We start from the raw sequence: 26,163 nt of genomic DNA on the forward strand, positions 1-26,163 counted from the left end.
GGGGGCGGGGCGGCGGGGGGAGCGATTTAAAGGGACAATGTCCCCCGAGCGGTGGAGGCGGCGGCGGCTGCGGAGGCCGCGGCACCGGCACCGGGAGCAGCAGCGGCGGTAGCGGCAGCGACGGCCGCACCGAAGAGGAGAGCTTCGAACCCCGGCGCCTGGCCGGCGGCACCGCCTCCCCGGTGAGGCCCGGCCCGGCCTGGGGAGCCCGCGGGCGGGGCGGAGCCGGCACGGGGAGGGGGAGGCCGGGGCCGGGCCGGGCCAGGCGGGACCCCCCGGGGCGGGGGGCGGGGGCGGGGCCGGCAGGGGCGGGGCCTGGGCGGGGGCGGGGCCGTTCTGGGGGGGGGAGGAGCGGGGGTCTTGGGGCAGGTGTCCCCCCACCTCGGCGCGTCCCACGGGGTCTCCTGCCCCGAAGTGCACGGGCGGAGGGAGCGTCTCCCGGACCCTGGCCCAACGAGGGGTGCGCTGGCACGGCGCCGCCCCTACCCCTGCGACCCCCGGGGGGCGTCCAGGCGGGAGGCCCCTTCCCACGCTGCCAAAGTGCTCTCCGAAGTTGCGGTCCCGCCTGTTCCCCGCGGGCAGTGCCCACCCGGTGGGCACCCGCAGGTGCTTCCTCTGGGCCTGGGCAGGGACCCCCGCCACGACTGCCAGGCCGCGGACTAGCCCCTTGGGAGCCCCCAGGCCCCCGAGGGCAGCGCCTGCAGCCAGGCCTGGAGCCCGGGCCCCGCCCCGGTTGCCTGGGCCCGGCCTCCCCACCATCTCCCTGGGGAGGGCGCCTCATTCCTGCCCTTCACTTTCCGCCGTTACCTTGAAGGTATTTATAGGTGGAGAGGACAGCACCCACCCCCCCACACACACACACACACATGGCCTCCCCAGGGTCCTCATTTCTGGACCAGGAGCCCTATCCGTCGTTTTTGTCCGCAGACTAGAGAAATCTTGGGAGGGTGGGATGGAAGAGCCCAGGCTGGTATGCATGAGGGGTGATGTTGGGGAGAAGAGAAGGGGTTAATGCTGGGGTCACTTGAGGCTGCGTGTGAGGGTGAAAGGGTTAATGCTGGTGAACCCTAAGGTCCTGAGGGGATGGGGGCTGGAGTGTGGGAAAAGTGCAGAGGTAATGATGGGGGCACTTGAGATAGTGTGTAGGATCAGTGTGCAGAAGTGACTGGGATTCATGCCGGGGCATGGGCATAGGAGATGCATGTGCATGGAAGCGAGGGCACAATTGGGAAAAGTGCAGCAGTGTGTGAATGAAGGGAGGCGCCTGGGAGAAGTGATAGGATTAATACTGGAAGAAAACAAGGTGGATGAGTTTGCATGTGTAAAAATAGGGTAAACTGAGGCAGTACAGTGCAGGAGCTGTGCAAAGAGGAGGTACCAGCGGGGAGACTGAGGCATACTGAGGCTACAGGCCAACTGGGATACTATGCTGTAGATAGGGCCTCAGCACCATTTACTTAGCTCTCCTGGGCTGGGAGGTAAACTGAGGCACTGAGCAGCAAGGGTGAAGACTGGGGCTTCAAGGAAGGAGAAACTGAGGCAGCATCCCTTTCCCACCTCCCCTAAGCACCTGTCTCTCTGCCCCCAGGCCTACAATGCCTTGCTGAGCCAGCCCCGGAGCTGAGTGGAGCCAGGCAGAGAGCATCCATGGATGGGCCCCTGGCAGGCGGCCTGGCCGCCCCAGATCGCCCTCGTGGTCCTGAGAGACTGCCTGGCCCAGCACCAAGGGAAGACATCGAAGGTGGGGCCGAGGCTGCTGAAGGGGAAGGTGGCATCTTCCGGTCCACTCATTACCTGCCTGTCACCAAGGAGGGACCCCGAGACATTCTGGATGGCAGAGGTGGCATTTCTGGTAAGAGGATGGGCCCTGTGGCTCTGGGGGAGCATCCAGCCTGGTCCCTGAGGTTCAGAGAGGGCTAAGTCACCCACCTCATCAGGAGTTGAGATGGGATCCTAATTCTGTTTGGGTCCAGAGCTTTCTCTTTGTACTCTGATTATTTTCCCATTTAACAGTTGTGAAAATAGAGGCCCTGGGAGCCAATGACCTGATGAATGCCCCCCCCCCCAACCCGGTGGGTAGCAAGGAGCTGGGACTTGACCTCAGATCTGCCTGATTCCCTCCTCTGAGCACACTAATTGGGGTCCAATTAGTGGACCAGCATCCTGCCCTGAGAGCCCATTTGCTCCCCAGGCATACCCCATTCCATGTATATCCCAGCTCCCTCTTGCTGCACTGTCTTGGTGAGTCCTGCTCCTGAGCCATGGACCAAAACAGCTTGGGCCCTCTAGTGGCTGGGGAGAGACTGGGTAATTAGGGACACCAGCTAACCCCTTTGTGCCTTGGTTTACCCAGCAAAAGGGGATTTCACTGTGTCCCCACCTCACGATTTGTTATTCATTCATTAAATACTCAGCAACTATTATGTGTCAGGCTATGTTCTAGGTGCTGGGGATACAGCCATAAACAAAAGAAGCAAAACTCCCTTCCCACAGAGGCCTGACATTGTAGTAGGAGAGATAGACAACAAGCAACTATATAAATAACGTAAGGGCAGGTAGTGACAGATGCTGTGAAGGTAATAAACAGAGGGCCGGGATCATGCCCGGAGGACCTGGGAAACCTCCTTGAGTGGGTGGAATTTGAATGGAGCATTGAATGAATGGAGGGAAAGACAAGCCAGGTGGTGGGAACAGCAGGTGCAAAGGTCCTGCGGTGAGGAGGAGCCTGGTGTGTTCAAGGACCAGGCAGGAAGAGCAGAGTGCTGGGGGCAGTGCAGGCTGATGTACCAGATGTCTCCCTTCATCTGCTTGGCCTGCCCTATAGGCCTTGGTTTCCAGGAAACTTCATGTACCTCATCAGGATTTTCCTACATGCCAAGCCCTTTACGTGATCATCTCATGTCATTCTTAAAAGATTCCTGTGGGGTAGCCTCAGTTACAATCATCCCATGCTAGAGATGGGAAACCCCAAGCCCTAAGGAGCCCATGGTCCCACAGCTGGCAGTAACCTGGCTTGACAGCCCTCATCTTTAACCACCACCCTGTGTCAAGACATCCTTGACCTGCCCCAAGTCACCATTAGCAATATGCGCGATGTTTGGATATTTACAGAGCACCTTCTTGGGACCACGCACACGCTCCATCCTCACCATCAGGTGCTGGGTAGACAAACTAGTCACCGGGTGTTAGGACACAGTCGCTGGGGCTGCAGTGGGTGAAGCCCAGCTAGGCCCAGCCTGGAGGCCATCCTGGGGTCCTGGATGAGGAACAGTGAGTCAGACAGAGAGCAAAGGAAGTCTAGGCATCAGATTCCACATAAGCTATGGCATGAAGGTGATGGGTGGCACCCGAAGGTGTTACACAGGGGGGATGACAGGGTGAGGCCGCTGAGGGTGAGAGTATCAGTGCTCAGGGAACCTTAGCAAGCCCCTCCTCCAAATCATTAGTAACCAGGGCCCAGAGATTGGCAGGACCATGTTCAGGTCTCAGGTCACATGGCTGGCCAGGGCAGACCTGAGACCTTGATTTTGTGACAGTCCCGGGGAAGCAGGATCTAGGGTCCCAGAGTCCTCTCTGGGTCTGGTTCTGAGGAATCTGTCACTTCTCTGCCAGGCAGAAGCCCCAGGTCTGGCATGAGAGGGGGATGGTGAGCAGGTGGGTAGGTAGGTGCTTCCTTCCTCCCTCAGTCAGGCTCCAATGCATGTGCCTGGGGAGGAAGGGAATGTGGCTGCCAAAGGGGCCCAAGCCCACCCTTAACGATGTCCTTGAGCAACTGGGGGTATGGGACAGGGGTGGCTTGACTTGGGCGGGGTCACAGCCTGGAGGTTAGAGGAGGGCCTAGGCTTGGGACACAGCGCCTCCCCCGCTGCCCTCTCAGCCTGCTTGACCCCCCCTTCCTGGCTCAGGCACCTGCCCTAGGAGTCTTGTGATGCCTATAAATAGGAACAGCCTCTGGGACTGCTGTTCCACCCTGAAGCCTGGGCCCTCCCTCACCCCGACCCTGCCCTCAGGGACCACCAGGGGGTACCCCTGGAGCAGCTACTTGCAAACTTCTCCACCTGGACATGGATACTTCCACTGCCTTCTCTGGCCTATGTTATGGCTATTGGCTTGGAGTCCCCACTGCCTCCTTGCAGCCCCCGCCTGATATTTGGCCTCTCTTTGGCCTCCTGGGTACAGCCAAGGCTTGGGGGGTTGAGAGCGTCCACACGGATGGATAGAGTCTGGTGCATGCCTGGCCTTGAGACCAGGGGGCCAGAGGATGAACGACACAGTATTTCTGCCCTCACGTGGGGCCCCAGGCTGGGGAGGAAACCAGAGCATGGAGTGAGCAGACCTGAGGCTCTTGGTCCAGCCTTCAGCTTGCAACCTGGGATGACTCCGAGCCAGCCCTGACCCCTGTCCCAGGCACCCTCACAGCCCTTCCTTCCCCCCACCGCCGCCTCTCTGGATGGAGCATGTACTGTGTGATCTCCTTGGCATTCGTCGCTGGCCCTGCGAGATGGGTGGTAGCTGTTTCCTTTATACAGAGGAGGAAACAGGTGGGAAAGGCGTGCCCTTCGGTCACCACTGGGCCTTGAACTTGGATCTGTCTACCTCTAAAGTCTATATTCTTGGCCATGATGCCAAGCTGCCTGGCTTGGGGTTGAAGCTGCTTGCGGATACCCTTATCATTTTTCCTCTCTCATTTTCAAACCCTCTCGGGGACCCGCAGATAGCAGGAGTCCATGAGGGCCCTTTGGCGTGGCCACTACCAAGGGCTGCATCCAGGCACCTCGTCTGACCTGCAGGGACTTCTGGATCCCTGCCAGCTATGGAGGCCTCTGGGCAAGCCCCCCAGCCCCCAGGTGTCTTAGACACGGGGCCTTGCTTGGCCTGCTTCTTCCAAAATGCTGCCACTAAAAATAGGAGCCTCGCTGGAGCTGCTCAAAGAGGCCAACACAGCCCCCTGGCTCGTGGAATCCTTAGACAACGCCAATCGCAGAACCAACGAATCTGGGACGCCCAGAATCTCGGCAGCTGGGGTCCCAGAATCTCAGAAGCAGGATGCCCAAACCCTCAGACCTGCACCTCTAGGCTGTGCAGGATCTTGTTGCCACTGAATCACTTGCCCTGCCCGAGGAGCTCACATTTATGATCTTGTGTTCTCAAGAGACCCCATTTTGGTGGGGTCTCTCTCCCTTGGCTGGTCCAGGCCTTGCTTTCCTAACCCTCACACCTTCTCTAACATTCACCTCGACCTCCCACCCTGGCACTCGAACATACACCTGCCTGCCCCTGCTCCCCATCAGCCTACTCCAGGGGTCCTCAAATGGCGGCCATTCTGCCTGCAAGGGATGCTTTGGCAGTGCCTATAGCCATTTTTGGTTGTCATGACTGCAGGGCCAGGGGCCGGGGGGTTACCAGCATCTAGTGGGGAGAGGCCAGTGCACAGAAAGTCATGGTTGAGAAACTGCTCTCGATAGTGCAAATTTATGTACCCCCATTGCCACTCTCACCTTCCAGAGGCCATGTGACAGTCACAGACCTTCTCTGAGGCACAGTAGAAAAACCCTTAGCCAGTGACCACGACTTTCTGATCCCCCACGCCACCCCTGATGGCACTTTTAATTCTTTGGCTCCTGACAGCTTTCAATTTCCTGGGCAAATTGAACCATGGGGGATCAGAAAAAGAACTAGCCCTGGCCCTAGCCCTCTTTCTGGACCATCCTCCAGTTGAAGCTAATCCAGCAATTGCATCTGTCAGGCTCTAGACGGGGCACAAGTTCCCCCCGTGTGTTAACCTTGGCCCAGGCAGTTGGCCTGTACCTCAACTGGCACATTCACCCATGTCAGGCGAGTGTGGCAGGCAGAGGAGGCACAGGCCAGGATTCCTGTGGTCGCTCCAGGCGTTGGCTCCACAGGCGGATAATGGAGAGTTGGCTCTATCTGTGTGAGGGGTCCCAGGAGGGGATTTGATTCTAGGACTGAAGCCTGGGAGGCAGGGACAGGCACTCCACAGCTCAGGCTTAGAGTTCCTCATTCATCATCTGGCAAGTATTGGTTGAGCACCCGCTGTGTGCCAGGCACTGGGAGGCTACAGTGAATGAGGCTGAAAAAGTCTCCTCCCTCAGGGGGTGCTCAAGTGCCAGCAGGGGCGCAGGCAAGCCGTAATCCATAAGAGGAACCAGGCAATTTGGGAGAGGGTGAAGAAAGGAATGAAACAGGTGACAAGAGAGAAAGTCATAGAGGCTCACTTTGGTCAGTGGCCAGGGAAGGACTCTCCAATTTTAGTATATGTGCTGCCAAAGCGAGCACGGAAGAACTCTCCAGACAGAAGGAATAGCCAATATTGAGGCCCTGGGGCCAGGAAAAGTTGGGTGGGCTTGAGGCATCAAGAGGAGTCAGGACAGAGCCAGCAAAGGCAAGGAAAGGGAACCAAGGCTGGAGAGACCTGCAGAGGTCCCACCTCGCCACAGGGCTTTGTAGGTAGTGGTCAGGAATCTGGTTTTTATCATAGGTATAATAAGTCAGGGGAGTTTTTACCAGGGTGTGATTTTTAAGAATCACCTTGGCTTGCTGGGTGGGAGTAAAGAGAGAAGGGTTGAAGGCAGGAAGCCCCAGGGTCCCCCAGGAGACTCCTCCAAAGAGACTCCTTTCAGGGCTCAGGAGTGCAGAGGCCAAAGGCCTCTCAGAGAGGGGTGCAGAGCCGGCTAGGCCCTTCGAGGTGCCCGGCAGGGCTCCCAGAGCTGGGGTGTTGTGAAGGACCCCGGCCAGGGGGACCCCAGCCCCTCAGGGTCTCCCCTCTCTGTTGCAGACGGGCAGCCCCATCCTGGCCTCAGCGAAGCCCTCCCCCGTGCCACCTCCGCCACCCATCGGATCAGCAGCTGGTGAGTGCCACGCTGGCCCTGACCTCAGGGAGGGCAGGGGGGCAAGCAGGATGTGCCTAGGCCCCGAAGGAAGCCCCTGGGGAGTGAGAAGGGGAAAGGAGGGAATCAGGAGGCCAGGCAGGAGGAGATGGCTCCCAGCAGGCAAGCCCCTGGGCATGTGCAGGGGGTGGGGAAAACTGGGATGAACACAGACAGTCAACTCTCATTATCCCTGCCAGGAGCAGGGCCAGAGGGACAGGAGCCTGAAGGTTAGACCCTTGGAGTCCTGTCTCTGCCAGGTGACCCTTAGAATGATGTCAGTCCTTTCTAAGCCTCAGTTTCCCCATCTGTAAAATAAAGTCCCTAAGATGCATCTCACAAACTGGCTTTGAGGACCCCAGAGAGGTTGGACAGGAGCAGGAAATGACAATAGTGGTGACAACATTTTATAAAGTCTGAGTGGGTGCTAATATGTAATAATCATTGCGATGTGTCAATGAGAGCTCCCATTAGTTGAGCGCTTGCTGTGTACTAGCCTCTTGGCACAGGTTTCCCCCTCTAAATCTTTGTCATGGACCTGGAGGGTGGGTGGTCCTGTTGGTATCACATGTCACCGATGGGGCTGAGAGAGGTGACCCTGTGGTTTCTGCTCTGCCTCTCGATGGAACCCCTTTCTGCACTTTTTGGTGGGTGTAATCGATAGCCCCTCTTGGAGGCAGAGTCCTGAAAACGAAGGGAGATTTATCAGTGTCATGATAAGAACCCATGTTGGTTGTGGGCTTACCATAAACCAGGCATCTGGTGAAGTGAAGCATTTCTCCAGCATGGAGTCATGTCCTCCCTACACTTCCCGGGGTCCGAGTCAAGGTCCCTATTTGAAGGGCTATAGTTGTGACCCTTTAAATGAGCACATCCCTCATGTGAACTTCTATTGTGGATACGAGAAAGCTCCTTAGATGTTGCAGAAGGACACAGAGGCTCCTGGCTTGGGGGTCTCGTTCTCATTTTTAGGATTGGAAAACTGAGGCTCAGTGAGGTTGCTTTGCCCCCTTTCCCCCAAGGAGGTCAGGGTCCTTAGGGCCAGAGGCTGAGCAGGGTCCTTCCACCACTACTAACTCTGCCCTTCCAAGAGGGGAGCTGCAGGGGGAAAGGGCATTTCCCTGAATTGTTTATACCACAGAGTTGTACCACATTTGCTGGAAAGTGAGGCTAAATGAACTAAATCACCCTGGTTTGGGGAAAACCTCTTGGTCTTACGCAGCTGGGGGCACAGATCAGAGCCTTGGTCTTCCTGCGGGACAGATGAGAGTTGACTGTGCCACCAGACTTGAGGACATGCCCTGTGACCCTGGTGTGACCACTGGTGGACCCTGCACACTCTCCCACCATGCAACGGGGCTGGGCTACATGGACAGGTGCATCCTGGGAGCTGAAGGTGCTTTTTGGTCTAATAGCTCTGGAAGGGCCACATCTACTCCCCCTACCTCCCCACCCTCACCTCCACACTCCCAGCCCCTCTGAGGTCACCCTCGGGCTGGGTCTCTGGGGCTTATCTCAGGCTGCCTATGAGGACCCCCCTCCCCTGCCCAAGGAAGAGAAATTGAGGCCTGTGGCTAACCTGTCCCCATTGGCACTTCCTTGCAGTTGCTGGGATGGAGGCAGCCTGGACTTCCAGCCGGGCTCCCCACCACCCCACCTCCTGGGCCACTTCCCCGGCCCCCCTGATGGCCAGGGGTCCTGGGAGCACCCCCTGGTCCAGGAAGCCAGGGAGGGCATCCCACCTGAACGGAGGTTCGAGGACTCAGTCATTGTGAGGACTGTGAAGCCCCACATTGAGCTTGAGGGATCTAGAAGGTTCTTGCACCATCAGGGTGAAGCAAAGCTCTTGGAGAAGGCCCCCCGGGGCCACCCCAGGTTCGACTGGCTCCAAGATACGGACGAGCCGGCCCCACCCCAGGATGCTGGGCTGCACCTGGACCTGCCGCCCCAGCCCCTGCCCCTCACCTCCTTCAGGACGGTGCTCGTGCCGGTAGAAGACACCACTAAGACGTTGGATGTGACAGTGGTGGACACCACGGAGCACCTGGCAGACCTCGAAGAGCTGGCTCAGCCATCTGAGTGGGGCCTGCCCAGGTCGGCCTCGGAGGTGGCCACACAGACCTGGACGGTGAACTCGGAGGCGTCCGTGGAGCGGCTCCAGCCCTTGCCTTCCCCGATCCGGACAGGGCCCTACCTGTGTGAGCTGCTGGAGGAGGTGGCCAAGGGGGTGGCCAGCCCGGATGAGGACGAGGATGAGGAGCCAGCCGTGTTCCCATGCATTGAGTGCAGCATCTACTTCAAGCAGAAGGAGCACCTTCTGGAGCACATGAGCCAGCACCGCCGAGCGCCAGGTCAGGAGCCACCTGCTGACTTGGCCCCGCTGGCCTGTGGGGAGTGCGGCTGGGCCTTTGCTGACCCCAGTGCCCTGGAGCAGCACCGGCAGTTGCACCAGGCCTCCCGAGAGAAGATCATTGAAGAGATCCAGAAACTGAAGCAGGTGCCTGGTGATGAGGGCCGGGAGGCACGGCTGCAGTGCCCCAAGTGTGTCTTTGGCACCAATTCCTCCAAGGCCTTTGTGCAGCATGCCAAACTGCACGTGCGCGAGCTTCCAGGCCAGCCTGCCAGGGAGCCCTTTGGGGGCGGCAGTGGGGCTGACAGCCCAGGTCCCGATGCTACCACCCTCACCTATCGACCCTACCGAACCTCCTCAGGGCTCAGTGGCTGCGTTTTCTGCGGTTTCCCAGCACCCAGTGAGAGCCTGCTCAGGGAGCACATGAGGCTTGCGCATGCCCATCCCCACTGGGAGGAGGACGCCGAGGCTTTCGAGGAGGACCCTGCCAGCCAGCCAGGCACCAGCCAGGATGCATATGCCCGCTTCCCCGATGCTGCTGAGGACTACTTTGGCAAAGCTGAAGCTCTCTTGGCCCCCACATGGCAGGAGAACCCTGCTGGATATGACCCCAGCCTGGCCTTTGGCCCAGGCTGCCAGCAGCTGGGTGTGAGGGATTTCCCACTGTCAAAGCCACTTCTGCACGGCTCAGACCCAAGGCCCCCAGGAAGGCCAGCCTTTCCCTCCCCTCTGGCATCTGCCCCCTACTCCTTACAGCCCAGTAGAAACAAGAGCATGGTCCACCTGCAGGGGCTCCCAGCCCAGCTGGGGGACCGGAGACACCCTTGGAGTGAAGAGGAGGAGGAAGACATACCGCTGGTCTCAGAGATGGACTTTTCCCCCGAAAATGGGGTCTTTCCACCCTTAGCTGCCCCTGGCCTCATCCCACAGCTGGCCCTGGACCTGAAGCGGACTTTCCGAAAAGCTCTGAGGGCAGCTGAGGCCTCTCGGGCACAGCAGCAGCAGCTCCGAGGGATGGTGCCACTTGTGCTGCTGGCAAAGCTGGGGCCACAGGTCATGGCTGCAGCGACCAGGATGCCCCCAAGGCTGCAGCCTGAGGAGCTGGGGCTGGGGGGCGCCCACCCCCTGGACTTCTTGCTCCTGGATGCACCGCTGGGCGGCCCACTGGGGCTGGACGTGCTCCTTGATGGGGACCCAGCAGTGGCATTGAAGCACGAGGAGCGGAAGTGCCCCTACTGCCCCGATCGCTTCCACAACGGCATCGGCTTGGCCAACCATGTCCGAGGCCACCTGAACCGTGTAGGCGTGAGCTACAATGTGCGGCATTTCATCTCTGCCGAGGAGGTGAAGGCCATTGAGCGCAGGTTCTCCTTCCAGAAGAAGAAGAAAAAAGGTAGGGCGGCTTCGCTCCGGCACCCACCTCCCTCCGAGGCCCAAGAGACGCACAGCTGGGCAGCTGAGTTCTGAACCAAGCAATCCTCACTCTAAATCGTCCCATAGTGCCAAGCAGGGGGAAGTCAGGGCCTCCCCTTCTGGAAGACTGGGAGCCGCGGCAAAGGCCACCGCATCGGTGGAGGTGTGGGGATGCCCCAATGCCCTGGCCCTTCCGGCAACTGGAGGAAGGAGTATGGGCAGAGGAGGCAGCCCCAGGCAGGGAATTTCACTGATGTCTTCATTCGACAAATATTTATTGAGAGAGGTCCCCTCTGTTCTGGGCACTTGGGGACACAGCAGAGAAGGAAACAGCAGTCCCTGCTCTCCTGGAGTTCACGGCCCAGTAATAGGAGTGTGGGACCCTGGCCGGCTTCAGAACCCCCGGGGCAGCCTGTGAGGTATGGAGATTCCCAGGCACCAGGGTTCTGATTCTGGAGGTCTATCTCCAACACGAGTGCCCTGGGTGGTTCTGACGCTGGCAGACACGGATCCCACTTGGGGGAGGTGCTGGTGTGCTGTTTGAGGGAGTGCATATGAGTATGTTTGAGTGTGTATGTGTGTGTGTGTGCGCGCGCGCGCACGTGCATGTGTGCAAGTGTGCATGTACTGGGGGTAAGGGGCCAGGGGCAGACAGCCATAAAACCAGGTTCTTACAATGGTGAGTGACCAGCGCTGTGATGGGGGAAACTGGGGGCTGAGGAAGTGGACAGGAGGTCCCTGACTCCACCTGGGGGCATCAAGCAGGCTCCCCAGAGGAGAACATCCCATCCATTTGGCCATTTCTTCATTCAACAAAGATTTCATTGACAGCACTGGAGTGATAGTGAGCAAAAATAGGCATGCGCTCTAGACACGGGAAGGATATTAATCAAACACTCAGCCAAAGGATTGCAAATGCACAACTGGAGGAGGGTTTCTGGGGGGTGGAGTCCCTGATGCTGAGAGTTATGTGAAGGGAAACCTGGAAGGCCAGGCAGAAAGGGCTTCCCGGAGTGGGAGGATTGGAGAACACATGGAGCAGACAGGAGCTGATGCAGGCAGGAGCGTGAATGGCAAAGGGAAAGGGAGGTGTCTAGGGTCAGGGATGGCACTGGCTGTGTGATCTGTGGAGGGGGAGCAACCCCAGGAACGGGGAGGGCTGGGGCCAGTGGGTCACCCCTCCAGGCAGTCCATATCCTTTCTTCCTCCACAGTGGCTAACTTCGACCCAGGCACCTTCAGCCTGATGCGCTGTGACTTCTGTGGGGCTGGCTTCGACACCCGGGCCGGCCTCTCTAGCCACGCCCGGGCCCACCTACGTGACTTCGGCATCACTAACTGGGAGCTCACCGTGTCACCCATCAACATCCTGCAAGAGCTGTTGGCCACCTCTGCTGCTGAGCGGCCCCCCAGCCCCCTGGGCTGCGAGCCTGTGGGGTCACCCAGTGGCTTCCTGACCTCCCGTCGGCCCCGCTTACCTCTTGCAGTGCCCTTTCCACCCACCTGGGCTGAGGACCCTGGGCCAGCCTACGGAGATGGTAAGGGGAGAGGGTGTGGATGGGGTAGGGCCCTGACCCTTCTCAGGGCCCCAGAGAGATGAGAGGAGGTGGGAGGGGGCAGCCACTCCACTTTTCTGGTAGTGTTTCAAGTCACTTTACAAAGTATACTGACAACTATCCTCACAACTGCCATGCCACTTAGAGGTTATTTATGTTTTATTCAGGGGCCGGTCCAGGGTTACTCCTGGATCCAATTCATCCCTGCCCTGCCTGACAGTGATTTTCACACATGCTTAGTCACCTCCTACTGGGGAGCCAGATATGTTCTAAGAATTTTACAAACACAAGCTTATTTGCATCCTCACAACAATGCTATAAGGCAGGTGTTATTATTATTATCCCCATTTTACAGATAAGGAAACTGAGGCACAACGAAATTAATTAACTGGTCCAAGGACACATGGCCAGAAGTGGTGGAGCTGGGATTTGAAACTCCAGACAGGTCAGGTTCCAGCATCCTTGCTCTTAAAATCATCTGTCTAGAGCAGCACTGTCCTATAGAACTTTATGAGGTGGAAAGGTTCTCTAGATAGGTGTTCTGCGCATAGGTTACTACTGGCCATATATGGTGTTGAGCATGTGAAACGTGGCTAGTGCAAGGTTAGTGGTAATTCTGCCAAACATTGCAGAGCTAGAGTCTACATTCTGGATTTTCAGTAGTGCCTACTTTGTCCAGCAGCATTGATAACCCCTCCCATAACTGAATACTTGCTGTATACTAAGGTTTTATCTCATTTATGCCTCAAACAGCTCTGTGGGGCTAAGGATTGCTGTGTTGCTGTTTTGTGGACAAGGAAGCTGTGGGTCATCTGCTTTGCCACATAGCCACGAAGCAGCAGAGCTAGATTTCTGAACACCATGTTCGGTGGTCTCTCCAGTGGAAGATGGCTTGGAAAATCCGGAAGTAATATTTTGGAGAAGGAGCCTGGGGCTGGGCACCACTGGGGGAGTAAAAAGCTGTAGGACCCAGCCTTGCAAAGCCTGACTTTGTAGGAGCCTTTACTGAACTCAAAGCAGAGAACTTGGCAGTGAGGAGTCAGTGGGCTTTGGGGAATGGAGAAGTTTCTGAACAGAGGAACTGTCTAGGGGCCGCGTGGCATTGAGGTTTCCTTCGGTTTCTCCTACCTGGAGCTCCCAGGGTCCTACCTCCATCTGTGCTCTGAACTCCACTGGACCCATTTGCCAGCCCCCTTACCAGTAAAGGGCATCTGAGGGTCTGCAAAGTGGAGGGTGGTGCTGTGAAAGCTCCCTCTCCTCCTTGGACAAGGAATCTGAGGCACAGAAAGGACAGAGTGGCTGGTTGAGGACACAGTTTGGAAAGAGTCAGAGTAAGGACCTGACCTCAGGCTTCTTGCCTCTGCTGAAGGCTGTCCCCTGGGCATTCAGCTCACACACTTGGCTGGGTTTGCAGTGCCTCAGGGATGGCTGAGAAGTGGAGCTGGCTCTGAGGATGGCTGGGGGACACAGGAGGTAGTCTGTAAGCTACAGCCCCGCTCTCTTCTTCTTCTTCTTTTGTCACTCTGGTAGAGGTCTGAATGTCAGGCTCACACTCCTTACTTGGCACTGGGTCAAGCCCCTCAGGGATGGCAGGGTGTGTCCGGTAGTCAGGCTCAGCTCTGGTCAACCTGTTTCCACTAGAAGACCAACGTGGCAGCCCCCGGTCAGTGCTAATGGAGATGGCTGAGTCTTTGGGGTGTCAGGATTCAGTCTGGTACTGTCCGGGCCTTGTCCGTGGTGGGGGATGGGGTGGGGGTGGGGGGACTCTGAACAGTCTTTCAGTTAACACCTGGTGGGCTGGAGGGCTGTTTATGGGTGGTTCCGAAGAGCCTGGAAGCCTTGCCTTCAAGAAGGATGTCCAAGATTAAGGCTAGGTCTGGGCACCCGCCCTGCCCTGATTGTTCCTAGAAGCATCTCGCACCTTAGTGGGCTGTAGGGGCGGGTGCCAGGTTGGGGGCGGGGCAACCGTCAGATTCTGGCCCCACCCAGCTGTCAAGAAACAGCTGGGGGCAATCGGTTTGATGTTGGGAAGAAGCAGGTTGTGCCTGGAATGGGGCGCCGGCGGTCGTGTGGGGAGCTCCGTAGGACTGCGGGACAGCGCCGGCGGCGTCGGGGGGGACATTTAGCTATCAGGATGATGTGGGGCCCTCAGAGCTGGGATCTGGTGTCTTCCAGATCTCCGACACGAAGGGAGAATTCCAGGATAGAGGATGGAACAGGATCCCCGGGCAGGTCCTAGCTCCGCCCGTGGGCGCTCCAGGAAGCTGGACGCGGGGAAGGCAAATGCGTGTGGTCCGAGGATTCCCGTTTTAGCCTTAGGGGCGGTCGGGGGAGGGGGGAAGAGCGTCCCATCCCGTCCAGGCCAGGGGTGGGAGTGCGGTTGGCGGCCGCGCCCAGCGCGGCGTGCGTGCGTCCCCGAGCCAGGGTGCGGGCGGCTCCCTGCTCCCGCCCCACCCCCCCACCCCCGGCCCGCCGGGCCCGGACAAGAGTTTCGCTCACTCGCTCGCGGCGCTCGGCGCTCGGCCGGCCGCCCTGGGCGCGCCCCGAGGGGCGGGGCGGGGCGGAACGGAGCGGGCTCGGCGGCGGCGCTCGGCGCTCGGCTGCTCCCGCCTGGGGCGGCCGCCCCGCGTGCGCCGGAGCCAAGATGGCCGCCTCCACCGCCCAGTGCCGAGTGACAAAAGCGGAGAGCAAGGCGGCGGCGGGGCCGCGCGCGGGGGGCGCCCGGGAGCGCGCGCCCGCTGGGGCGCCCCCGCCCAGCCCCCCGAGCCCGGGCCCCGCGGCCCTCCCCGCGCCGCCGCCGCCGCCCCCGCCCCCGCCGCCGCCGCCGCCGCCGCGGGACGGGCCCAAGGCCGAGCCGGAGCCGGGGCCCGGGCCGGCGCCCGCGCCGGGTAAGAGCCCGCGCCGGGGAGGGTGCGGGGAGGGCAAAGTCGGCATTCCGCCCGCCCCCTGCCGCCGCCCCCGCCGCCCGCCGCCCAGTCTCTGGGACTCCCCCTCCCCCCAGGCCCTCCAGTCGCGCGGGCCCCGGGCCTCCTGTCGCAGCTCGCGGGGCCCCGGGCTTCAGAAACACTGTCCGCCGCCGCTCCGTGGGACCCTCACCCTGCCTGACAGGTGTCCCCTGTCCCCCTTGGAGCCCCGGGAGCGCCCCTCGCCACAGTCTCCGGCCCTGCGGCGCAGAAACCCGCTCCGAGTCACTTCAGACACGGCCCCTGCACCCTCTGACAGACGCGCCCACTCCACCCGGCGACTTTGACAAAGTCCTCGGTGTCCCGGGCCTCGGCGGCCCCCCCTGCCTCCCTTCTGCTCGCCTCCGTAGGACTCCAGCCGAGCGGAGAACCTTCATGGCTTCCTGCTCGTGGGCCTGGCCGGCTGCAAAGCTCCATCTGACACACAGTTTTCTTCAGCCTCAGAGCTGTCTCCCTGCCCTGAACACGACACCCGGGGCTCAGCAGGCCCCGCGGGCCCCCTTCTCCGAGAAGAGTAGACCGCGAACACATGCCTTCCACTCCCTGTTCTCCTGTACACCTCATCCAGGGAAGCTTCCTGACTTGTCCGAGGCCTCGGAAACTTCCTACAAAGTTCTGTGATTCTCGCTTTTCCTGTCCCCATTCAGATCTCGGCTGATCCGGGCTCCCAGTTCTCCCCTTACCCCACTTAGGGCTCAGCTTGTGATAAGCAGACCACTAGGCAGCCCCCAGTCGCCTCCGCAGCCCCAGGTGCCCTGTCGGGTGGAGATTCCCCCATGAGTCCTGCGGAGCCTCCTTCCTGTCCTTGGCTTGTCAACTCTGCATTGCTTCTCTGGCCTCTGACTCAGGCCTTCTCTTACTGGATCTCCCTTCTGACTGCCACCTACCTGCTCCCAAGACTGACATGCTCCCCTGCACAAGTTCTGCCTAGAGAGATACTTTGTCAGGTCTAGGATCGGAGTCCCTGCCCCAACCAGTGTGTGTTCTGGTGGGTGGAAACTGCTCCTCCGCCCCGCTGTCAGTGGGCAGCCGTGACATCCCTGCATCTCACTGGTGCTGGGGGTTTGGATGGAGCCTCTGTTCTCATATGGTGAGTTGCCTCCCAGAGTGAGAGCAGATGCCAAGGATGAGGAAGAAGGCTCCATGCCCCTACTCTCAGTCCTTATGGGAGTAGACAGCTCCCACCCAGCCTGGGCTGAGCCTGTCTTCCTAACCTCACAGGCCTGGGTTCTGAGGAAAACACAATGGTGGCCATGGACTTGGGCTCCCCCCCGCTCCCCAAGAAGAGCCTGCCTGTCCCTGGGCCCTTGGAACAGGTGGCCAATCGGCTGAGCAGCAAAGTGGCTGCAGAGGTTCCTCATGGCAGCAAGCAGGAGCTGCCAGATCTCAAGGGTGAGTGACCCAGGTGGCACGGTGGGGGTGCAGGCCCGGCTGGTCACACTCACAGGGAACTCTTGGGCCTGGGGGTTAGTGTGGGGTCCACAGCTTTCTCTTCACCCCAAAGCCCTAAGGAGACATCTGGCTGTCTTCTGTTCAGCTTCTGCTGCCCTGGGCATGCATGGCCTTGAGATATAACCTCACTGGGTGGGGGAGGGGCATCCAGGGAAACAGCACAGTTTTCAGGAGCTCACACTCAGACCCAATTTATTTGCTGATTTTGGCCCTCATTAGCTATGTGATCTTTTGTATGATATTGTCTTGTCTGTATGTTGATATTCAGATCATTATTAAGTAGTTGATAGGCACTATGCTGGACTTATTGAAGTTTTAGGGCAGGGAGGCAGAGGAGGAGACAGGCAGTGATAAGGGCTCTGCACAAGATGGGGTGTAAGGCACCAGAGGGACTGTTGACTGGGGCCTCCAACCCAGTGTTTGGGGCATGAGTTGAGCTGCAGAGGCTGGCTAGGACAGCTCTGGGAAGCACTGTGACTGGCAGGTCAGTGTTTGTGTGAACACCTGTTGCCAGGACACCCTGGTATGTTGGATATCCGAAAGGCATTCTGCTGCCCGGGCCACAGGCAGGGCTCTGCCTCCTGCTGTGTGCCGGTGGCACAACTCTTCCCTCTCTGAGACTCAGTTTCCTTATTTGCAAACTGGACAGGCTGATCCCTGCCTAATTAGGGTCATTTTAAGGATCAGGGAGGCTTGTAGGGAGCCTGGGTTAAGTGGAATCCTGGGGGGAGGGGCAGTGGGAGGGCAGGGCTTAAGGGACCTCACAGCCAGCTCTCTTGGCCTCCATCTCGCCCTCCAGCCCAGAGTCTGACCACCTGCGAGGTCTGCGGTGCCTGCTTTGAGACACGCAAGGGCCTGTCCAGCCACGCACGCTCCCACCTGCGTCAGCTGGGGGTGGCCGAATCGGAGAGCAGCGGTGCCCCCATTGACCTCCTCTACGAGCTTGTGAAGCAGAAGGGCCTGCCTGACACACCCCTTGGGCTGCCCCCAGGCCTGTCTAAGAAGTCCAACTCACCGAAGGAGGTGGTCGCCGGTGCCCCCCGGCCTGGCTTGCTTGCCCTGGCCAAGCCCTTGGATGCCCCTGCTGTCAACAAGGCCATCAAGTCACCTCCTGGCTTCTCTACCAAGGGCTTGGCCCACCCACCCAGCTCCCCACTCCTCAAGAAGGCACCACTCGCCCTGGCGGGCTCCCCCACCCCCAAGAATCCTGAGGACAAGAGCCCCCAGCTGTCCCTGAGCCCCCGGCCAGCCTCCCCAAAGGCACAGTGGCCTCAGTCTGAGGATGAAGGGCCCCTGAACCTCAGTGAGTGCGGGTCCCGGGAGCTGAGGGAGGTCCTGGCACCGGGAGGGCTGCAGAGCCCAGGGTGGGGATGGTGGGGGCTACAGCTCCTAGGTCCTGGGTCCACTGGGTCAAAATATTGGTCAGAGCACTGTGTCTCCTGTTGGGCTGGCCTTGCAGCATATTATCATCTGCCTCCCACTCTACTTTGCTATTCTTCCCTCTGGAGGCTTGGCTGTGGCTGCTAAGCCTGCCAGGGTCATCCTCACCACTTAGGGGCATTTGGCCTTCTCTGAGCCTGAGGGTTGGGGTAGTGAATGAAGGTAACCAGAAGTCCTGTGGGCCTGTCTTCCCCAGAAGGGCATCTTGGGTCCTACAGGCAGGGAGGTGGTCCACCTGACAGGAAGTTTTGTAGTTGGCCCTGTCTTCACATCTTCCTGGCTGTCTGTGCAGAGGCACTTCTGTGCCCATGGGTGGAGCCAGACCTCCTGGGCTGCCAATGGGCATGGCAAGAAGGGTTTAGAAAGAACCACCCCCACCCTCCCGGGTACAGTGAGGAGGTTTAGCATGGCATCCCTTCGGAAGTCAGGCCTTCCCTCACATTTATATTAGTCTGGGATGAGCCCGAGGTCTGGCCCCCTGCCCAATGGGGCATCCCAGTTGGCACCTCATGTTCCCATGAAGCCGCTTCCATTGTCTGCTCTGCTTTTGGGAGCAAGGCCCTGGGCAGGTCTGCCCTTGGCTATATGATGCTCGGCAGCTGGGTGGGGCCCCTGCTTTGCACCCACACAGCTCCCACCGCTGGGGTCCCAGGGAAGAGGCCCTGGGAGCATCAGGTTGTGCCACTGGAATTTGGCCACCACCTCTCCACCCCACATCCTTAAGCTCTCCACACTCACCTTGATGCCAGAGGGCTAGCAGGGAACAGGACTTTCTGTTTCCCAAAACCTCTTAAAATAAATCTGCGGCACAAATCTTGAACCCTGAATGGCCTGGGAAGCCTTAAATCATATCAGGTCTTCTTGCCTCAGTCCCCCAGGGCCGGCCAAGGTGGCGGCCGTGAACCCCCCCCTGTGTTTTGTCTCCGCAGCTTTAGATAGTGACGGGGGCAGAGAGCTGGACTGCCAGCTGTGCGGTGCCTGGTTTGAGACCCGCAAGGGCCTGTCCAGCCACGCCCGCGCCCACCTGCGCCACCTGGGCGTCAGCGACCCGGACGCCAAGGGATCCCCCATAGACGTGCTCCACGGGCTCATCAGGAGGGACGGCGTCCAGATCCGCCTCCCACCCGGGCGCGGCACCCTGGCCCAGCTGGGGCGGCCTCCTCCCACCTCTGCGGCCCTCTCCTTGCTCCCCCCCCCACCGCCGGCCAAGAAGGCCAAGCTGAAGGCCGCGGGTACGGCCAGCCCCTGGGGGAAGCAGGACCTCTCGGCCGCCGCAGCCGCCGGCATTTTCTGGGCCTCTGATGTGGAGCCGTCTCCTCTCAACCTCTGTAGGTTCTCGCTTCAGCCGCTCCCTCCTCCCTGCGGGCCCTGGCGCCCCTCCCGGGGGGGTCGTAGCCCCCTCCCTACTCCTTTCCTGCCAGGGCAGGGAGTAGACAGGGGCCCTTGGCAGTGGGCTGGTTCTGCCCAGAGAACTTGTTGGCAGTTGGCTGCTAGGCCCTCTCTCTTGGCCTTTGACCTTCATGACTGTGACCTTCCCTGAGAATGAAGGCCAAGGGTGGGGTGCTGCCTTTTGGTGTGAAAAGTGTCCATGGTTGCCCCTGGTCTGGATGGCATTTGGCACTTAGGCTGCTACTTCCTGCCCTCTTGCCCCTGTCATTGTTGGGACCCAGGACCCGCAGAGCTGTGGAGTCTTGGTTCCATCCTCTGCCAGGACTGAGGGCCCATGCGCTCTCTGGAGCCTCCCCTCACTCCTGCTGAGTGGCCCCCTGCCCTTCAGTTCCCTCACTTGCACCTGCCCTCCACCACCATCCCAACCTGTGGGCATGCTGCTGCCCAGCCCAGCTGACCAGGAGACCCACAGACAACGATGCTAATGATTCCCCATGATGCTAATTACTCCTTTCTCCTGCTGCAGCCTCGGGCCCAGAGCCAGCTCGAGACATCCGCTGCGAGTTCTGCGGTGAGTTCTTCGAGAACCGCAAGGGCCTATCAAGTCACGCACGCTCGCACCTGCGGCAGATGGGCGTGACTGAGTGGTATGTCAACGGCTCACCCATTGACACACTACGGGAGATCCTCAAGAGACGGACCCAGTCCCGGCCTGGTGGCCCCCCTAACCCACCAGGGCCCAGCCCGAAAGCCCTGGCCAAGGTGGTGGGCAGCGGAGGTCCTGGCAGCTCGCTGGAAGCCCGCAGCCCCGCAGACCTTCACCTCTCACCCCTGGCCAAGAAGTTGCCACCGCCACCAGGCAGCCCCCTGGGCCACTCACCAACTGCCTCTCCTCCTCCCACGGCCCGGAAGATGTTCCCAGGCCTGGCCGCACCTTCCCTGCCCAAGAAGCTGAAGCCTGAACAAATGCGGGTGGAGATCAAACGGGAGATGCTACCAGGGGCCCTTCATGGGGAGCCACACCCATCTGAGGGTCCCTGGGTGGCGCCACGGGAAGACATGGCCCCCCTGAACCTGTGTAAGTGTGACCCCAGGGGCAGGGCAGTGAGAACAGGTAGAGGGGTCTCCCCCCGCCCCTCATTTGATGGGTACCCAGAGCGCCCAGGGTAGAAATAGAACAGAGGCTACCCAGAACCAGAGGACAAGGGGTTAGCTGTGCGGTCCTGCTATGTAGGCCTCTAACTGAGCTACTCCTTGAGTCTCCATCCACGTTGGGGAGGCAGAATTGTGCCACTCAGTGATGCCCAGAAGATTTTACGTCTCGGGCCATCTTCAGTCGATTGGTAGTATCTACCAACCAGATTCCTAGGGAGAAGGATTACAGGGGTCAGTTAGTGATTCTCCCATGGGCTGAAGTATAGGCACTGGGAGTGGGCGGCTGCACCCTCTTTCTGACATTCCTGGTTGCTACGTGCTTGACATTTGGAGACAAGTTCAAATTAAGTGCTCAGCTCTTCCACTCCAGCAGTATGTGACCTTGGGCAGGTTTCCTCTTAGAGGTGGAAGATAAGCATGGTCCCAGCTCCGTGTAGTTCCAAAGTAGTGTAAACCACTTAGCACGGTGCCCGCTTAAACGGAGCCATATGTATATGTTAGTCAGTAGTCTTACTGTCCCTGTCACTGTGTTCTCTCTGCTCGAATTGGCTGAGTCGTGTGCTGAGCAGGCGAGGATGGCCCAGGCCTCTGCTTCGGTGCTCATGTGCATTTCATATCAGCCGTGTGCCACATGCTTGGAGCTGCTCCCACCCGGTGGAGGTTTTCATCTGCATTTTGTAGAGGAGGAATCTGAGGCTCAGAGGGGAAGTGGTTGGCCCAGTGTAACATAGGGGGTCACAGCCAAGCCAGTGCCTGACCCGGGATGGAGGCGCTTGCTCCTCACTGCTTCTTGGTGTCACAGGGAATCATCTTGAAGCCAGATGAGGTGAATTTGAGGTGACAGAGCAAGCAGAAGGGCTGAATGTACACAAGGGCCCCTGGAAGCGGATGAGGGAGTGGGTCATTTGGGTCTGGGGCTGCATGGACGGGACAGCCAGGCACTTAATATTAGCCTTGAGCTTCGAGCCTCCCGCCGCAGCAGCTGCCTCCTTCTCCTTCCCCTCCCTCCACCCTGGACCCTCTGCAGCGTCCCGGGCAGAGCCTGTGCGTGACATCCGCTGTGAGTTCTGCGGTGAATTCTTCGAGAACCGCAAGGGCCTGTCGAGCCACGCGCGCTCCCACCTACGGCAGATGGGTGTGACCGAGTGGTCCGTCAACGGCTCGCCCATCGACACACTGCGGGAGATCCTCAAGAAGAAGTCCAAACCGTGCCTCATCAAGAAAGAGCCGCCAGCCGGAGACCTGGCCCCTGCCTTGGCTGAGGACGGGCCCCCCACGGCTGCTCCTGGGCCTGTGCAGGCCCCCCTGCCATTGGTGCCAATGGCTGGCCGCCCAGGCAAACCAGGAGCTGGGCCGGCCCAGGTTCCTCGAGAGCTCAGCCTGGCGCCCATCACTGGTGCCAAGCCCACAGCCACTGGCTATCTGGGCTCAGTGGCAGCCAAGCGGCCCCTGCAGGAGGACCGCCTCCTCCCAGCAGAGGTCAAGGCCAAGACCTACATCCAGACCGAACTGCCCTTCAAGGCAAAGACCCTCCACGAGAAGACCTCCCACTCCTGTAAGCAGTGGGTGGCAGGGTCCTGGGAGGGCATCTGCTGGGGCCCGCAGGGCCTGGCAGTGCCGCACATACACTGACCCCAGCAGAGGCCCGTGGCAAGGCCCCAGTGGGAGGCGGGACTGACTCCTGACCTGGGCAGGGCCTTCTGGGTACTTTTGTTCCCTTTGGGCTGGGACTCAGCGACACCCCCTCTGCCTGCAGCCACTGAGGCCTGCTGTGAGCTGTGTGGCCTTTACTTCGAAAACCGCAAGGCCCTGGCCAGCCACGCGCGGGCGCACCTGCGGCAATTTGGCGTGACCGAGTGGTGTGTGAACGGCTCACCCATTGAGACACTGAGCGAGTGGATCAAGCACCGGCCTCAGAAGGTGGGGGCTTACCGCAGCTACATCCAGGGCGGCCGCCCCTTCACCAAGAAGTTCCGCAGCGCTGGACATGGCCGCGATAGTGACAAGCGGCCACCCCTCGGGCTGGCACCTGGGGGCCTGGCTGTGGTGGGCCGCAGTGCTGGGGGTGAGCCAGGGCCTGAGGCTGGCCGGGCAGCAGACAGTGGTGAGCGGCCTCTGGCAGCCAGCCCGCCAGGCACTGTGAAGGCTGAGGAGCACCAGCGGCAGAACATCAACAGTGAGTGCTGGCGGAGGGGGTTTTAAGGGCGAGGGGCTCCTTCCACCAGGATTCTCCACTGTGCATCTGCTCTTAGTCACTTACCTGATTATTCTCACCTGTTTGCCCATCTGGCCACGATCCAACCTGTCCCAAGGCCCAGGCAGCATCCAGTCACCAACTGTCCCATCTTGCTTTAAAGGCAGGAACCTAAAAAAAAAAAAAAAAAAGGCAGGAACCTCCCCAGAAATCTTGCCCTCCGGCTTATCTCCTGTCCCTCTCTGTACCTTTCCACGCCTCAGAATTTGAGCGCCGACAAGCCCGCCCTCCAGATGCCTCTGCGGTCCGGGGGGGCGAAGAGGCCAATGATCTACAGCAGAAGCTGGAGGAGGTGCGGCAGCCCCCGCCCCGGGTCCGGCCGGTCCCCTCCTTGGTACCCCGGCCCCCCCAGACATCACTGGTCAAGTTTGTTGGCAACATCTACACCCTCAAGTGCAGGTATGCAGCCCCCTGGGTGGGTGGGGGAGAAAGACCACCCACTTAGGGCTGGGTTACCAAGTGCCTCTGAAAAGGACATGGGTTCGTGGGGGTCAGGAGATAGAGCCTCAAGGACTGCCTTTGAGTGTGGCTGGACCCAGGCTAAGGGCTTCTCAACAGCATCACCTCAGAGCAGTGAGCTGGGACCCTGAGGGTTCTAGTGCTGGCTTTGACACTCATCAGCCTCGTGACCTTGAGCAAGGGCTTCCCACCCCATGCCTCCATATTCCCCACCTATAAAATGGGGTTGGTAACAGATTAGCTGTGAGGATTTAAAAAGTTGAATATTTGTAAAGCACTTGAACTGTGCCTGACATATGGTAAGCACTCAACAAGTACTTGCCTGATTAAGAAAAAAATAGATCTTAGTCCATTTTTACCAGAGTCCGGGCATACATCAGAGGCCAGGAAACTTAGTCTGAGGCTTAAGGTGGCCTGCCTCAGGCCACATAGGTCAAGTCAGAAGTAAGATTAGAACCCAGGTCTCTGGAGTCACGAGCTCAGGTCCTGGGCCCCTGTTCTGTGAGGCCTCCCTTGGGACCTCAAGCCTGGGGAGTTGGTGAATTGGGTGCATGAGCAGGGTGGGAGTGAGTTAGTGCCTGACCCACTTTCCCCAGCTGCTGTCCATCTGTCCTAAAGCCTGGTGGGGTAGGGTCTGCTTCTCTGGGCTTTCTCTCCCCTCTCAGATCACATGCTTCAGTCACATGGCAGAGGGACCTGGCAGTGGCACTTTCCCAGCATCAGAGCCAGCTGACTGCCCTGAACATAGAGAATGGGGGTCTTTAGGGGACCCTACCCTGATCCTGGAATGGGTACAAGGAGCTGACCATGAGGAAATATCTGGCTTCTGGGTCCCCTTCCCTGAAATCTCAGGCATGCTCTCTCCACACTGAGTAGCAGCAGGTGTGCTCAGGGACATGGGCAGGGCTACACATCTGCCTCTCCTCATGGCAGTGGCCACTCCTCTCTCTCTCTCTCTCTCTCTCTCTCTCTTCCTTCCACACAGGTTCTGTGAGGTGGAATTCCAGGGGCCCCTCTCTATCCAGGAGGAGTGGGTGCGGCACTTACAGCGGCACATCCTGGAGATGAATTTCTCCAAAGCGGACCCCCCGCCTGAGGAGCCCCGGGCCCCGCAGGCACAGACAGCGGCGGCAGAGGCACCCTAACACAAAAGCATTCCAAATTCCCTCTCGTGCCACCTCTGTCTCCTCTTTCTCCTCCGTCTCTTCCACCCTCTCCTTCCTCTTTCTTTTCCGTTTCCAAAGGAGCAAGCCAAAACCTCAAACCGGTACCCCTTGGGGGCCGGGCACACTACAGCCGGGGCGCCAGGAGCCAGCTAGCGGCCCTTCCCCCAGCCCGAGGGCTCTGGGCCACACACAGCGCATCTTCCTTCAGCCGTGCCCACCTGGTCCAGCAGGGGCAGAGGCCAGGTCTCTTGCGGTGGCAGCTGATCTGGTGAAGGGGAGGAAGGCCAGCGCTCCCCCAAATCTAGCAGCCAGGCGGGGCTATGTTTGCCATCCGTGGCCATTTGCAAAGACCCCAAAGACCCCTGTCCTGGTTCCCTCTTGCCCCTGTGAATATCCTCTCACACGCACTCACGCGCACACACACATACACACACACGCAAACACACACACACACATGCACGCACGCACCTCGTGAGACCCGGGATCTGCCCCAGCCCCCCAGTTCCTGAGTCAAACGACCACATCATGCCACGGTGCTTGCTCAGGGGAAGGCACGCTCCCTCTGAGGTCCTGCTGGGGCCCGGGAGCCCCCCACTGAGCCCATGATGCCACGGAAATCCTTGTTGGCCGCCCCCTCCCAGGGGCCTTCCCAGCCTGGAAGAGCTCAGAGCTGACAGCTGCCTCCTGCCATGTCAAGGCCCCCCCAGAGCCTTGGGGGACTCCGGGGCCCAGGAGGGGGTGGGGATGGGACTCTCCTCCCCCACCCCCACCCCCCTCCCTCTTTTCACTGTTGCTTTCTATGTATAGCTCCCTAGACCTTTCACTTTTTTAAAAACGCGTTTTGTGTAGAGAATAAGGAACGTGGATCTTTTTATTTTGCAATCCTGGGCCAGCTAGAGACCGGGAGCTGATTGACCTTTTAACTTTTTTCAGTGGCCACATTTTGGTTATCGATGTACCTAGAAGTATGTAAATTAGATTAAATTTCTCTTCTGGAAACACCCCGGGGCAGGCGGCCAGCGTGTGTTTTTCTGTCGAGTGGACAGGCTGGCATCGTCTGGCAGCCGGGGCTGGAATCGAGCTGCCTCCTCCCAGAGCCCCCGGAGGCCCTGGGTTTTCCTGTTGGCCGCCAAGCTCACCAGACCCAGCTGGGGATGAGCCCAAGTTCCCAGCTGTTGGCTTTCAATGGCACGGTTGGTGGGGGGCTCTGGCTGGTTGGCTGGCTGGTGAAGCGGCTCCTGTAAGCAGAGGAGAGGAACCAAGACTCTGGGCAGCTGGTCTAGGAAGGGGGCCAGGATGAAGTGATGAAGCCGGAAGGGCTCTCCAAGGGCAGAAGCTGTCCAGGGAGGGTGTGGGGGACCTGCGTGGGGAGGGAGAAGTGCACAATTGCTGGCAGCCTTCGGAGAGCTGGGGCCAGCCTGCCTTCAAGACCTATGACTTGTCTGGAGACACAGGCACCCTGAACCCGAATCACACGAGGGGAAAGGGAGCTGCTGGCTCCATGATGTTATTTATTTTCTCGCTCTGCAAATGTTTATTGAACATTTCTGAGATTTTAAGAGATTTTGTTGGCTGCTCCTTCTTGTTTATTGCATGCGGTTTTTCAGCTCATCATTTTCACTTCAGTGGCCAAGGGCTGGAAAGTGGGAATAACCTCTTGGGGTGTAGACAGCAGAGGCC

General features: G+C 59.4%; 1 protein-coding gene across 8 annotated transcripts; it reads left to right on the forward strand.

The window, feature by feature from the left end:
- The first annotated feature begins 1 nt into the window (after position 1).
- Positions 2–26,042, forward strand: WIZ (WIZ zinc finger). Of its 8 annotated transcripts, XM_025457845.3 has the most exons (13): positions 2–182; positions 1,589–1,852; positions 6,797–6,869; positions 8,493–10,630; positions 11,864–12,187; positions 16,390–16,560; positions 17,420–17,923; positions 18,990–19,388; positions 19,976–20,527; positions 21,632–22,159; positions 22,361–22,780; positions 23,062–23,257; positions 24,303–26,042. In XM_025457845.3, exons 2-13 carry the CDS (start codon positions 1,648–1,650, stop codon positions 24,460–24,462), a joined length of 5,670 nt encoding a protein of 1,889 aa, XP_025313630.3. In that variant the 5' UTR covers positions 2–182; positions 1,589–1,647; the 3' UTR covers positions 24,463–26,042. The 8 variants fall into 8 exon arrangements, with proteins under 8 accessions (XP_025313630.3, XP_048954288.1, XP_048954287.1 ...); XM_049098331.1 differs by lacking the exon at positions 18,990–19,388 and having other exon boundaries at positions 26–182; XM_049098330.1 differs by lacking the exon at positions 16,390–16,560 and having other exon boundaries at positions 26–182.
- Positions 26,043–26,163: the final 121 nt, after the last annotated feature.

Source organism: Canis lupus, chromosome 20 (genome assembly GCF_003254725.2).
Source record: "Canis lupus dingo isolate Sandy chromosome 20, ASM325472v2, whole genome shotgun sequence".
Lineage (NCBI taxonomy): Eukaryota > Metazoa > Chordata > Mammalia > Carnivora > Canidae > Canis > Canis lupus.

Excerpts from the sequence above, each read along its gene's own strand:
- WIZ (XM_025457845.3), top strand. The coding sequence starts at position 1,648 with ATGGATGGGCCCCTGGCAGGCGGCCTGGCCGCCCCAGATCGCCCTCGT. Across the intron at positions 22,160-22,360 it reads CGAGAAGACCTCCCACTCCT|CCACTGAGGCCTGCTGTGAG; the intron begins GTAAGCAGTGGG and ends CTCTGCCTGCAG. Across the intron at positions 23,258-24,302 it reads ATCTACACCCTCAAGTGCAG|GTTCTGTGAGGTGGAATTCC; the intron begins GTATGCAGCCCC and ends CCTTCCACACAG.